Source organism: Camarhynchus parvulus, chromosome 3 (genome assembly GCF_901933205.1).
Source record: "Camarhynchus parvulus chromosome 3, STF_HiC, whole genome shotgun sequence".
NCBI classification, from domain to species: domain Eukaryota; kingdom Metazoa; phylum Chordata; class Aves; order Passeriformes; family Thraupidae; genus Camarhynchus; species Camarhynchus parvulus.
In genome coordinates this window covers 4,031,562-4,047,062 of record NC_044573.1, presented here as the reverse complement: position 1 = coordinate 4,047,062, position 15,501 = coordinate 4,031,562, and the positions used below count along the sequence as shown (strand labels likewise).

At 41.9% G+C, this 15,501-nt stretch overlaps 1 protein-coding gene across 1 annotated transcript; it reads left to right on the top strand.

The window, feature by feature from the left end:
* The first annotated feature begins 3,627 nt into the window (after window positions 1-3,627).
* On the top strand, window positions 3,628-14,482 carry CFAP36 (cilia and flagella associated protein 36). The gene is made up of 10 exons (XM_030944896.1): window positions 3,628-3,774; window positions 7,926-7,990; window positions 8,842-8,943; window positions 9,342-9,456; window positions 10,396-10,483; window positions 11,272-11,323; window positions 12,158-12,284; window positions 12,531-12,700; window positions 13,119-13,271; window positions 13,964-14,482. Exons 1-10 carry the CDS (start codon window positions 3,660-3,662, stop codon window positions 14,048-14,050), a joined length of 1,074 nt encoding a protein of 357 aa, XP_030800756.1. The 5' UTR covers window positions 3,628-3,659; the 3' UTR covers window positions 14,051-14,482.
* Window positions 14,483-15,501: the final 1,019 nt, after the last annotated feature.

The following is a 15,501-nucleotide window of genomic DNA, read 5'->3' as shown; positions in this document are numbered from 1 at the left end:
CTCCACTTCCAAAGAAAGGTCACAGGGCTTTTCCTTTTTGCTTTTTTAACTTGCTCATGGCTGCAGAACTCCATGCCAGAAGAGATTAGAATAACAAAGCTCACAGGCTTCACCTCACTGTAGTTCATCTTCCATCAATAACAATCATCTGAAATTGGACAGAAAAATCTAAACTGTTACAAGGTTTGTGGAATTCAAGAGGTGCAGACATCACAGAAAAAACAATGGTAAAAGCACTGCAGCAATTACTAAAACACCAAGTCAATGTGTATGGAAAAAATCCCTATGAAAAATGTATATGGGAATGAATCCTCTTGTTGCTAAATAAACAACAAACTTTGCTTCACAAAAATATATGTAATCAGGTAAATGTGTGGGTAAAATGTGCATGGTTTGTGGCAAATATATAAATGAAAAAAATCTAAATAAGAGATGAAATAATATTCTTGTAGTTCTAGTATCTCTTTTTTTCACAAGCTACAAAGAGAAAGCATTCGATGTTGGACACTTGAGATGCTTTTAAGATTAGATAATTTAGCTAAGAAGCATTATTATAGGAAAAGCATGTGCTTGTTATGAGATAATTATGTTAGGAGTGGCCTCTCAGGCAGAATGGATTCTGTGAAACAGCCTTACATTTCTATAAAACCTTCGAGTCACGGGAGAAAAGAACAGCTTTATAAAATGAAAGAAAATTGCCTAAATAGGAAGATCTTTAGAAGTTCCTGCAGGAGCTCAATATCCCAGAGGGAAGGAAAATGAAGATAACTCACAATTCCTTACTTGACTTCAGGCACTTCTCCAATGTGTCTGCATTGCTCAGAACCAATTTCTCTCCTAGTTTAGCTTTGACTAAAGTGCAGTGAAGTCCCTGAAGTATAACATATTTAACCAAAAATCTCCACAATAAATTGTTACCAATAAGCCCAAAGTGATTAGTGTTTTAATTTTCAACCTTTTATACAGAAGTCACATTTGATTCTGTCTACTGGACTGAAAGAAAAGGCCTTTGCACCACAGGTTTTCAGAAGCTTGAGCTCAGTGTTCTCTTTGAGGTCAGATTTATTAAAAAAATCCCCCCCAAACTAAAATTTATAAAAACAAACTGGAAAAGTTGCATTAAGTTTACTAAGGTAAAAACATTTATAGCTGTTGCAGTAGTAAGACTGTTATAAACTAGGTGGATGGGGGAATTAAAGCCTAAACAAAAGAGTAATTAAAAATATTACTGTTTAACTGTTAATCTGATAATTGCACTTTTGCCATTATCCTTTAAATTGCTGAAAAGCTACAAAATTATCCACATTGAAGAAATTAGAAGAGATGTAAAAACCACCTCTGCCAATAGCTAACAAGCTCATCTGCCTCTCTATTTATAAATAGATAAAGAAATTTATAAATTCAGCCACAGATCAAAACCAGCATTCAGCAAAAAGAAATCAGATATTCTCAAGATCCTGGAATTACAAAATTTTTTATTATTGTGCTTGTGAGTGGAACCCACTGGACGTGAAGAGAGTTGGGTGCTGACATAAAGAATTCAGTGGAACACAGAGACTGGAAAGGCTTGACAAAATTTGCCTGTCAGTGTGTGAGTGTGTAAATACATATATAAATAAAAAAAAATATAAAATATATATTTATATGTATATATGTCAAAATGTCTGAAATAGCAACTTGCTCGGAGAAGACAGAAAATCCAGCAATAAATGCTTTTTGTGACTCAGACAAGGGAGCATTTCCTGCTCCATCTTTTGTATTATTAACAACAAAACCACCATCTCCAGGGTTTCCCCTGGCACCTATGGACAGAACATGATCACATCAGGCAGTTTCCTGTGAGGTGACAAAATGGATTTGATTCCAGAGGACAGAATTTCCTCATACTCATTACTGCAGCAATTTTTCTTGGAACTGTGATGAAATGCTTTAAATTTTTATGCAACAAATAGGAAGTGAATATATCATGCTGCTGATGCTCTCAGACCACAAAACTGGCTGTAGAAATGGAAGCGCTGATGGTGAAAAAAAGTGGCCTGCAAAAGGAAAATTTGAAGTTTTTCCAGTGCAGATTCTTATTTAAATGATGATCAGGTACTTCTCTGCAGTTCTGAGGGCATTGAATTGTTACCTTTGAGAAAAAATAGTGAGAAAATAAATTAGCCTTTGCCCAGCACTGAAACTTTGTGCAGATAAATCTCATTAATGGCTTCAAGGGTTCTTGAGCAAGACCAAGCCCAATCCTGATGTAATGAACTGGAACTGCCACTGTCTGTGGTCATTAAAATATTTCAAAAATAATCAAGAGGTTATTTGGGTGGGGTTTTTTGGTTTTGTTTTTACTTACCAGTGACATGCACCAGTAAGGCAAGCAATCATCCAGTATTAGGAAGAACATACATTTAAACATTGGGAAAAACTTTTCAGTTTGACAGCAGTGCAAGAGATGAGGACAGTGAGAGAAATTACCTTAATTTTAGTGGAGAAAAGGAATATACCACAGCCACCAGCCCAAAGAAATACCCAAATGATTAAGCATCAATGTAAACCTTCTTACCCTTTGCCTTGTAAATGATTTCCTAATTCCAGCACTTTTAGGTTTTTGCAGCATTACTAAGTTACGAATTATCCGTGTTCTTATGAAGGCCTGATGAACTATTAACATTAGAATTAGAGCACCACCTCCAACAGCTAACAGGAACACGTTATTGTTTCTCCACAATGTCACTGCATTCTGCACATGGTAAAATAGGGGCTAACAGGAATTTTCCATCGTCTGGCATAATTTTTTGATAAAATTCAAATATATAAGCCTGTGATGCTGTTTGCAGGGGTCTTCGGATGAGGGAAGAGAATGTGGACTCCATGTTTCAGAAGGCTTGATTTATTATTTTATGATATATATTATATTACAACTATACTAAAAGAATAGAAGAAAGGATTTCATCAAAAGGCTAGCTAAGAATAGGAAAAAAAAATTATAACAAAGGCTTGTGACTGACTGAGACAGTCCGGACAGCTGGACTGTGATTGGCCATTAATTAGAAACAACCACATGAGACCAATCACAGATGCACCTGTTGCATTCCACAGCAGCAGATAATCATTGTTTACATTTTGTTCCTGAAGCCTCTCGGCTTCTCAGGAGAAAAAATCCTAAGGAAAGGGTTTTTCATAAAACACGTCTGTGACATAAGCCCAACCTGGACTGTGCTGTGAAAGTGCGGGTGAGAGAGGCTTTAGAACAGCTGGGGCTCTCCGGAGGGCTCCGGGCCGTGTCCCTCATATCCCGGCTGTCCCCGAGCACAGGGAAGCCGGGCTGAACCCCCTATTCCCGTGCTCTATTTCCATTTCAGCACAGGCAACTAACAATCACCCCAGGCGCTCATTTCTTCTCTTTCCATTGCTGTGCAGGACCCGCTCGTCAGGCGACCGGGGATCCTGCGGCTGCTCCCCTCAGCCCCGCTGCTCCCCTCAGCCCCGCTGCTCCCCTCAGCCCCGCTGCTCCCCTCAGCCCCGCTGCTCCCCTCAGCCCCGCTGCTCCCCTCAGCCCCGTTTCCCGCCACGCCGCATTCCCGGGAATACCGTGAGGGCGGGCGGCACCCGGCCCGCGGTCCCGCCCCGTGACGCCGGTTGCCATAGCGGCCGCGCCGCTGGCCATGGCGGCCGGGGAGGAGGACGACGTGGAGTGGGTGGTGGACACCATCGCCGGCTTCCTGCGGGGGCCCGCCTGGTCCATCCCCATCCTGGAGTTCATGGAGCACAACTGCGAGGGTGAGCGGGGCGCCGGGCGGGACGGGGCGGGTGTCCCGAGGCCGCGGCTCCCGGGGCCTGTCCCGGTGCGGTGTCCCCGCGGCTCCCGGGGCTCTCTGAGCGGGGGCGCGCACTCGGCCCCGCCGGCCGCGCTCCCCGCGGGTCTGCCCGGGACCCGCCGTGTGCCCCGGGCGAGCCGTGGGCCAGGAGGTGCCGTTCGCATCCATTAGCTCGTCCTGGGATTATGGCGTGAGCTCACGGCTGACACCGAGCGAGCGCTGCACCCTGCGGCGCCCCGGACCCCGGCACGGCCTCCAAAGCTCTCCCAGAGCCGGGAGTTTTCCTTAGGGAAGCGGTCCGGACAACCGAAAGCGCCATCCGGTCAGTGCGACAGAGGAGGAGAAGGCCCAAAGTTAAATTCCTGCGATGGTGTGAATGTTGCCAGTTAAGAGGTGAAAACCCCTGAGTTTTAGTGCCTCGCCAAAATGACAGTCGCTATCAGTGATTACCTGCAGTGTTTTGTAGGTGATCCTGTGTGTGAGTTTAGCTCGGAAGCAACTCCAGTTCAAACTTCCATTTCTTCCTTTGTCTTTTTGAGACCATCCAGGCATAGTTTGGGGAGCAGCCTGGGTGAAGTGGAAGTACAGGCAGTGAGGAGGGGCCAGGATTGCCCCGTGGCCAGGGGAGGCCTGTGCAGGTTTGTATCGGCAGAGGGGGAAGGAGGAAATAGACTTTCTGATGCTGAGATTTGGCTAAGTTACTCCTGCTTACAGAACAACTTCTGCTGCCAAAAAACATCCGGATCCTTACAGTAGCAAAGTAATGACAATTTGGGCAAGTCTGAAAGCAGTGCCTAAGCCCTTTGGAAAAACAAAGGCAGCTTTTGTTTGTGATTCTTGAAAAAAAATTGCTTCTCACTTTCTTCCTGAATAGTTTCTAGCCCCTCCAAACTTTGCATGAGGCACAGTTGTCATGAGTCTGTGCAGCTTTCCCTCTTGAAACTGGGAAAAGAGGAAGGGAAAGCTGGAGCTTTCACAGCCAGGAAGGGTTAGAGAAACCTAGGCTGGAAGCTTTGTCCTGGGAAGTCTGCCTAAACTTGGGGTGGGCTAAATGCTCTGGTTATCTTGCAAAGGGTCTGCGTTTAGCTATCGAGGGAATTGATTTATCCCTCTCAGGAGCAATGATCCCTTCTCCTTAGAAGGTTGAGGGGAATTTACTGCCAGTAAGAAGCTTTGTGGAACCGCTGTAAATTTCCACCTAGCGTGAGGCAGGCTCGTGATGGTCACTGCCTGCTGTGCTCATTCCACTGCTGCCTTGGGACTGACACACTTTGTCAGGACACAGTCCTTTGCACTCCCAAAACATTTGATCTTTGGTCTGGACAAGCAAATTAGCAACACTCTGATTACCTGACAATAATTTGTGACTCCTTGAAAATATAATTTGGATTTTGGTAATTGGTGTGTGAGGAATTCATTTTAGAACTGTAGTTACTTTGGCCAAGTCCTTGCACTTCAACTTGTAAACTTATTGTGATGGTTTTCTATCTGTTAGTAAGTGTTTGCTTTCTCTCCGTCTTTCTGGGAACTTGATTCATTTTTTACAGCTTGATTAATTTCCTTTTACATCAAATTGAAATTAAATAGAGGCGTGTGTATCATCCCATTTGAGGGGTCCCAGCCAAGATTTTCAGTTTTAACAAGAAGATAATGAGTGTCTCCAGGACATCTGTGTCCCCTGGCTTGTCTTCATGCTGTGGGGACATACATATGAACCACATCCTGTGGTTCTTCAGATCTTTATTCCTGTTGGGCCACCAAAGACTGTGCCAAAACCGTAAGGAATAATGACAACGTGATTCAGAAGCCCTGACTCAAGAGAATCCAAGGTCTCTGTTCCAAGTACTCCTTAAAGCCACTTAGCTGAGAGGAGATGCTGACTGCAGCTTGCTTTACTTGGCACTGAACCTCATCCCCTGGTGTCCCCAGCCTGGGGACAGAGCACGGCCTGTGCCAGCCTCCCACTCTGCTGTGCAGGAGGAGCATCCCCTTGGCACTGCCAGGCAGCTGTCACTGAGGGGTGACATCCCTGTGTCACCCCTGCTTGGGATCCCCAGGGCAGGAAGGGTGGGGAAAAAGGGCACAGTTGGAAAAAGGTGAAAGTTGTGGTCTGCAAGAGCTGGGAGTGATCCCCAGCCAGGAGGAGACAACAGAGGCTGTCAAGTGTCTTCACTCTGCTGAGTTTGGTAATAGAATTGTGAAAAATGCCAGTCACTTGGTTTTAAAATTTTAGAAGTTTAATAGTAATAAAATGGTTATAAAAATAGTAATACAATTAGAGTAATAATAATTTGGACAATTTGAATTAGGACAGTATGAGACAATAGAGACAAAGAGTTACGGACGTCCGGGTAGCTTTTTCTGGGCAGCACGAGCCTGAAAAAGGGACCCATGTTAACAGAGGATTAACCCTTAAAAACAATAACCTGTTGTATATTCATACACCTCATACATGATGCATAAATTCCATTCAAACACAGGATTCTGTCTGGGCAGTGTCAGCTTCTTCCTCTGAATCCTAATGGTGTTGTCCTGCCCGAGATAGGCAGGAAGAAGTTCGTTTCTTCTGATAATGGAGCAATAAATTCTCTTTCTCTGAAAGATTCAGGTGTCCTGTGGCTGCTATCTCAGTGTGAGTCCTTTCTTTAGAAAAAAGTCTCCTACACAGCACAGTTTCTATTTTAACATTTTGTTATAACCTAAAACTATATTTAACACACTACTTAAGAGAATTAACACAGCATTACTTTCTAACACAACACATACAATATTCATTTTAATGTTTGCAAAAAGCCAATCATAAAATACACATTTTTCACATAGTGGTTGCATAGAACTGATATCTATAATACCTTCCCTACCATTTGAATTTAACCCTAGATATTTGTAAGCCTTTTAATTTAATTTCTTCATTAAAAAATTTGCCCTGTGCGAAACCCACAAGCAATGTTGGTTTTCCAAAGTATGATTAAAAAGCAGATTTTCCTCTGCTTTTGGGGGAAAAATGAAATGTGTGATTGGATTTCTGTCACTGCACTTCTGTGTTAGAAAGTGATGCTGCTTTAGGAAGTGCCACCTCAGCTCACGCTGTGTCCAGGTCTGGAGTGATGTGGTCACAGCTGGCAAAGATGTTGGATGCCTTCAAAAAGTCACTCTGAGTTTGTGTGAAGGGTTGCACAGGCATCAGCACCATCAGAGATGTCACACGTTCATGAAGAATAAATCACACCCATTTAAGCACAATTCCATTCTTCACATGACTTCAAAGGATGTTCCTGGCAAGTGACTTGTCCAAGTGGCTAATCTTGGAGGGGATTGAGGCAGATTTATTTCTAAGCCTCTGCTTTAATTGCCAGGTTTTACATTACCTCTCTTAGTTGTTGGCTTGAAAAAAATGTAAATTAACCCCCACCCCTCCCCCAAACCTTAGTTTTCAGTTCTTATTTTCTGCTTCTTCCACATATTCTGCAGCATAGAGATCATGAGCTTGAGCAGTTCCAGTCAGGGATTTTAATATGAATTTACATGAATATGATTAACATGGCCTATAGTATAGGAATGTTCATTTTTCCTACATCAGGATAGATATAATTAAAATATAACTTAACTGCACCACATTTACTCTTCGGGTTTATCTGGTTGTGCAGGCAGGGACTCATTTTCCTGCCTGACCTTGGCTTCTCACTATATGAATGCCATTTAAAAAATGGTTTAAGTCATTGGTAAATACATTTTCCATGTAAATACGTGGAGAGTGAGAAATTTCCTACCTGATGTGTCATAGAACAACCTTACACAGAATCATGGGGCAGTTCTTATATTAAATCTTACTTTTTAGTGAATGCATCTGCTGAATCCTCAACTTGCTTACAAGTCTATTATGAAGATACATTTTCCCAATATTAAATTATGCAGCTTAATTACTTTCAATTATCAAAAGCACACACTTAACCTGAGTGTGTGGAAAAACACAGGACTTTTATAAATCATGGCCTGTATTTTCATTGATTAAATATATTTCCCTGTAAAGGTTAATCTTGCTGCTTCGGGTGTAAGTTAATTTGTGGTGGTTTGTGCACTGACTGCAAAATGTTTCTTCTTCCCCCTCCTCAGTTTTTGATGATGAAGAAGAAAGCAAGTTGTCATACACAGAAATTTATCAGGAGTACCAAGCTCTGGTGAGCATTATTCACTGTCTGTGGTAAATTTCTAAGCAAAAGAATTTAAAGTGTTAAATGAGTATTAGATGAACTTCTGATTGGGTTATTATTGTTATTTGGTATTTTTCCACGTGTTATTTAGAAATCCTGTGAGTTGTAGTTGTCATGTGCATTTATATGCCTAAAGATCGGGTACATAGAAAAGAAACTGTGACACAGTCATGGCTCTGAGGCTGTTTTACATATTCATCATTAAAATGAATATATCCACTACCTTCAAGATTGTATTTTTAAGCTTGATGATGTTATTTTCTATCAAGTGAAAATGACAACCAGCAGGATGTCTGAGAACACTCACAACTTGGATTTTGTTCACTAATGAGTCTGGGAAATCTTTTGAATTATCTTTCAATTATCAGAAAAAACTGCAGGAGATTTTTGGAGCTTAAATACCTATAAAATACTACATGCAGGTTTCTAACACTTTCTGTAATGAGGCTGGGGAATACATGACATTAAAAAGCTTTGATTGAATAAATACAAACCAGCACTCATTTCTGCTGTGACCCTAAAGGCTTTAGGCACAGACTGGCAAAAAGCCTTTTGCTTTCATCAAAAAACCATGAGAAATACTAGCCAGGAATCTGGGGAAAAAGTACATGGGTGAGAGTCCTGGAAATTGGAGCAAATGCGTTAAGGAGCCATCAAATTTAGCAATAAAAATGCTCATTTTGAACAGTTCATGAAATTGTAATGATTTTCCTTGAGATTATAAACCACATCAGCAGAAAAGAACAGGCAATCATGACAAAAATTCCTCTGATTCTCAGGTAAAAACCTTAGAAGGTAAGGATTATCCTTTCTTACAGGTGGAGAGATTACTAGAGGACTACCTTAAAGAAGTTGGAATTAATGAGGAGAAATTTCAAGAAGCTTTTTCTTCTCCACTTGCAAAGACCCACACCTCCCAGGTATTTGCCTTCATTAAGGAATGTATGGATTTCATTCTTGATGTTTTCCCTAACACAGCTGGCAGGAGATGAAACCTGGAAAAATTTTCATGGTGAAATTGTAATTTTCAATTGAACTGCAGCTGTAAACTGACACTGGGAAACCCAATTTTGTCATAATATTATAATAGTGTCACAATGTTACTGCAGGCATGTTGATCTAAAGACACAACCCACCAAGTTATTTTCCTGACCATGAGCTCTTCTTGGATATCTGGAAAAACAGACAGATAGGAGAATGAAATATAATTATTAAAAACATGCTCCCCAGAATTGAAAAATCAAGCTAATTCCAAACAGACTGAGCTGGTTGGGATTTCTGTGGGGGTTTAATTTTGTGCATATCTTCCCTCCCACAGGCCATTCTGCAAACAGTGTTGGCAGCAGAAGATTTTAGGCTATTTAAAAAAATGATGGTACAGAAAAATATTGAAATGCAACTGCAAGCAATTCGAATCATCAAAGAAAGAAATGGTGAGCAGTGGTGAATGTGGGGGTTCTCTGAAGGATTTTAGTGTTCTTTTGCTGACTCTTTAAGCCATTCATAAATGAGTGTGGAATGCTGGTTCTGCTCCAGTTACAGGAGAACACCCAGTTGATGATACTGGGACAGGGATTTCATGACTTAGTCCTTGCTTGCCCTCTCAGTGACAGCTGTCTGTACTGTAAGGGTAACAGATTTTTCAGGTCTGTTTGTCTGAATTTCTCTGTGAAATTCGACTGAGTTTTCTGCTGCGGAATTTTGGTGGCATTTCTGAGTTAAGGTGGTTAGAGCAGTTCCTCAAAAGGAGCAATATCAACAGCTGAAATTCAGCTCCCTGCATGGCAAGGATGTTGCAGTGTCTGCTGTGCAATTCACGCTGAAAAATCCATCCAGGAAGCACAAGGCCTTCATCATCCTCATACCTGCATTGAGAAAGAAGATGAAGAGAAAATAATCCACACCCAACTTTGCTGCTCTGTTGGTGCTTCTGAAAGGATTTTAATCCCACTCCTTCCTTCCTTCTATGTCTTTCATTTTACTTACTTCTTACTGTATGAGTGTTCTTTGGAGAATCATTTTTAAATTTCACCTTTCACATAACAGCTACATTTGGGAGTGGTTCAGGTGGCCATGGCTGAACTGCAGCCTACAGAAAATGCCACATAATGGTCAGTGCAGAGTTTGGCTTAACCTTTAATGCCAAGACTTTCATTGCCAGAAATCTTTGCCTTTTTCCTAACAGGATTTAGGACCTTTTTCTCTAGGATCTAGGACCTTTGTGGAAACAGTTTCAGAGGAAGAATTACATGGCTTTGGGTTTATGAATGTGATTTTCTTTTGTTTGGTTTTTTTTTTTTATTTTCTTATCTGCCAACTGGAGCACAAAATCATTTTCCTCAGAATAATGCATAAATCTTGTTTTCTTCCAGGTGTAGTGCCTGAGTGTTTGACAGAGGGTTCTGATGTATTCAGTGAAATTGAACAGGAAGAAATGAAAGTACTCAGGGAGGTTCTAAGGTAAGAAATCAATCAGTCCCACTTTGGATGTTATTTTAAAATACAGGTCTGTAGGACCTAACTCTTCCAGCCTTTTCCAGGAAACTGCCTTCATCTTACAGATAACAGGAATATCCTTGTCAACATCCAGCCTGAGGGAAAATGGGCAGTGAGTGTGCTCAGGAATATTGAAACAGTGAGGGAGAACTGTGGCTGTGATCTGAGATGTGTGAGACCAGTGCAACTTCTGCAGATTCTCCCCCACTCCCAGTTCACCGACACAGAAACAAATAATAGGCATATTTATATAACCATTATCTTATATAATATATATAACCATTATATATATATATATCTACCAATATATATATAACCATATATATATATATATATATATATATATATATATATATATATATATATATATATATAATATATACCATATATAACCATTATCTAATATAACCATCCAGGTTATATTAGATAATGCTGTTCTCCCTCTGGATTCTGGGAATACTTCCCTTCCTGTCTTTAAATTAGCAAATGAAATAAAGGGATAGGTAAGTCCTGGAAATTCTTACACAATCATTTTAGCACCAAGGTAGTTGAGGACAGTGGGCTCTTGTGTGTTTATCCCAATTATTTATTTCTATTAAGACTTAAGTCATGGAAATATTTTGGATACTGACAAATTCACATTACCTTGTAATTGCTTTGATAGTCCTCAAAGATTTAAGCAGTGTTAAATTTCCCTGAAAATCACTACCACTGAATGAGTTTTGAGTATTTCCTCATGTTTATTGTTACAGACAATCTAAGGAAGAGTATGAAATAGAGCAAGAGAGAAAGAGGACTGAAGAAGTGAGTGTCTTACCTTTGTGAGTTATGGGGATGTTTGAGGAATGCCCTGATATTCTGTCCTGGCTGTCCCAGATCCCTTCCATCAATGCATTATCCCACAAGCAGCACATTCCCTGCTCAGCACCTGAACCCTGAAATCCTTCCAGATCCAGGGAGCAGCTGAACTGCTGATATTGTCAGGATCAAAGAGCCTCCAAAGTGTAAGCTGCTTGCAGATGGCAGCACTCATAATCCCACAGGAATCACCTTCAGGATCACTTGATAGACAGTGCAGTTATTCATTAAATGTTCACAAGAGAGAACTAAGCAGCAGCACCCAGAAATCCTCTCCTGGAAACCATCCCTTGGTGTCCATCAGAGTAAAGCACAGAGAAAGGAAACGGAATGGAAATGGGGAGTGTCCATATTGTGGAATCATGGCAATAAACCCCCCCTTGACTGGGAAAACAGGCAGGTGTTATCCAAATCTCTACAGACCACCAAGAATAGCAATATTCTTGATAAACAAGCCAGATTGCAGAGCCCCCAGTCAAGTTCACCTGGCCAGAGAAGGTGATAGTGTTCAGTGATACATTTTTTGTTGAAAGAATGTTTCAACACAAAATCATTTCGTATTTTAATGAATGGTGTGGGATTCTGACATGAATGCTATGGTTGATCAACAGCACAGACAATTTATAGGCAGAAATTCTCAGAGAAGGGCTGGATTGTTTCTAGTGTAAACAATGCAGTTTTAACTGGAAGTTCTTCTGGGAGGTTCCTTTGTGTGGACAGTTCAGTACCTGGGGTGCAGTGCCAGGAAATGTAACTCTTGTGTTTGTTTTCTAATTCAAGGCACGTGCTAAACTCCAAGCTCCAGATGTTACCCACCGTTTTCCAGGAGATTCAAGAGAAGCTGTAACAGTTAAAGAATCCACTGAGGGAGCTGAGGATTCTGAAGAAAGTCCAAAATGCCCATTAGGTAACTTTAGGGGGAGTGCAGTGCTGAGTGGGCAACATGATGCTGGTTTTAGATTATTTAAGTGTCCACTTGTATCAAGCTTTTAAGAACTTGGCTGGAAAAGGCTGTGAGTAAAGTGTATTGTCCCTACAGGAATGCCTTCCAACACGGGATGTTTTACTATTCCATGATGTTCTGTTCTGATTGATTGATTTTATCTCATGTATTTCTATTCTTTCTAATTGCTTTCTGTGTAAAATTACTTAGAGGGATCTCATCAATGTACAAAAGAAGACCCCAAACCAGTTTGCCCAGTACAAAAAGGAACTGAAAACTTACCCCAGCCCTCTTGTACCAAGGGGAAAGAAGACACTAAGAAAAAGTCTGCTGGGAAAGGTTCAGAGAACACAGTGCAAAAAGCTGGGGTGAAAGGACCTGTAAGTTAAAAACAAGTTTTTAAAAAAGCCAAACATAGAACTAGAATGCAAGAAGAGAGGATTAAATGTAGAATATATATTTAAAATAGTATTTATATTCAAATACAGAAATTCTGTTATTGTAATCAAATAGATTTGGGTTATTTTGGAGTTTTTTAAAATCAAATATGTAAACACTTTTTCATGTTATTCACAGTTTAATTAGCACAAATTCAGCTCATGATTTCTGGTTTCAGAGTAGAATTCAGCATTCAGTCCTTTGGTAATTTCTTAGGAGACAGCTCTGATTTGAAGCCTCAACTTGGATTTGTTTTCACCTGGTAATTTTGGAAGCACATAGGATATAAATTATGCTTTTCTTGCACAGGACATTGATACAAAAGAATTAATTTCAAAATTTTAAATTTTTCCCCCCCAGGATTTATCAGAAACTGAAAAGCAGCAGCTGAAGCAACGTGAGGATTACCTAAAGAAAAAACGAGACCTGCTGCTGGCTACAAAGAAAGACTCAAAAAACAATGCACCAGCCCCCAACAGTGATCAGAAAGAGGAGGAATCCCCTCCCAAAGAGGTGAAGCACTTTCATACAAACCCACAGGCTTTCACTGCAGGTGTCCATGCTGCTGCTGAAGAGTGGGAATGGGTTAAAAAGAACAAAGAACAAGGGGGGAAATATTTCCAACTTACTGGTTTTGCAGAAGTTTCAGTGATGGAGCTGGCATTGGTTGGCTTCAGCATCATCAAACCCTGCTGATTAACTTCAGTTCATGAATGGATAAAATGCCAGTTTGCTCCTAGTGCCTGACCTACTGTTTGGGCTCCTCATATCTCAGGAATTCTCTTTTTCTTTTGCAAATGCTTGAAAACTCTCTCAAAAAAGAGGAAAATAGTAGATCTTAAACCCCTCTTATAGTACAAAACAATGTAGTAACTGTTCTGTTTCTAACTGTTCTAACTACTTCTAGAGAGTAGTTCTAAAATCACTACTCTCCTTTGTAGAGCAAGTTCTTATAGATGTGAACTGAAGTCCAAAGTCTTTCTATTGCCTCAAATATTTTTCAGAGTTGCTGTGCATTTTATTATGCTCAGAAGGTGCCTGGGGAGCCTTCAGGACAATTGCTGAGCAGGAGCTGAAGTTGGGGCTCCCAAAACAGATCAGAGCAGTGGGAGAGGGCAGGGTGGTGGAGGAGCCCCATGCACCCCCCTGCTCCATGGTGGGGCTGCTGGTTGCTCATTGCAGTGTTGTTTTCACTCTGTTTTTAGGAAATATCAGAAGAGAAGCAGAGGCTGCTCCAGAAGAGGAAGATGCTTGCAGAAAAGCTAAAAGAAGAAGTCATTAATAAGCGGTAGTTTTAAGAGGCTCATTGCTGACCCCAAGACCAGAGGGATGTTTTAGAATAAATTCTCAGCAAGTGAAGGGATTTCCAATCTTGCCCTGGGATTTAGAGAACTCTCAGACAAGCAGCTCAGTACCTGGTAACTCCCTATTGCAAATGCCACTGAACCACACACCATGAACACTCGTTCTCCAGAGTGCTGCAAACTCCCTGACTGTCCCAAGGCCGTGCCAGCACTGCAGAGCACAGCCCTGCTCCAGCCCTGAGAGCAGAGGCACCACTGGAGAGCTGGGAAAGGAATTCCTGTGGCAACAGCTCCGAGCTCAACATTGGAACTTTGTCATGTCAGCAGTGCAGAACGTGGTTCCTTTCATTAGCCCATTATAAACAAATGGCTCTTTCTCAGCTGTGCAGTGAAATAAATCTGGTTTCACAAGGAAGTGCACCCTCGCCCACCTCATTTGTGAGAAAGCCAATGTACCTTGGGAGTCAAGACATTCACAAATGAACTCCAGGTTACAGAGGTTTACAGGCTTTTGGGGCAGTTTCCCAAGTCCCAGTTAGCAATAAATGCAGCTTTAAATAAAATAGTTGCTTTAGTGCAAAGCTGAGACTGTTCCCAGCAATTCACTGCCAGAGTAGCAGAAATATTTGTAAGTAAGTCCTTTACTGGTTTGGCTTTCACAGACTCAAAAAGAAGCCAGGAGAGGTCACCCTTTGCCATTAGCATGGCCTCATTGAGAGGTCACCCTTGGCCATGACAGGCCACAGCTACTCACAGCACAGAGACAACCCCACCCCTGCTAGTTTCATGGAATTTTTATTAAAATAGCATTTATATCTGGTACACGTTGGCAGATGTTCTGTTCTTTCCCCAAAAGTGGCAGTGGAAGGGCCCAGAGAGAACAAACGTGGCTGCCCATGAGGGCAGACTGGGAACCAGCACCAAGGGGTGACAGCCCCAGGGAAAAGCCAGAGAGAGCTGGGTCTCACCTTCTCCTGGGATTGCAGGCTGGTGTTTAACAGGATAGCTACTGCCACTTCAGCCAGTCCTTTCCTAGGAACTGTAAAAATTCATGCCATTCTTGGTATTGCTGTGAAGGCAGCTCCTGTTTGTCTGAGTGTTGTTAAAGCTCCTGCCGTACTGCAGCAGCGTTGGCGCCGTGAGGAGCAGAGCAAGGACCGACGCTCCTTGGGAGTCCTGGGGAGAACTCGGCTTGGGAGGCTCTGAAGAGAGTCAGGAACAGGGCTCCACACTGCAGGTGATGCCTGTTCTGCTCCTCAGGTGAGTGAAGGCACATCCCAGGTACCTGCTGCTCTCATGGCCTGGGAGTCTTCTTTACTAATGGAGACAGAACCCACTGGGAAGCAAAGCAGCTCCAGAGTGAGCACACGAGGATGGTGCTGCAGCTTCTCTACCAGCAAACACTTCCTTGGCTCTGGAGCTGATGGCTGGTCCCTCAG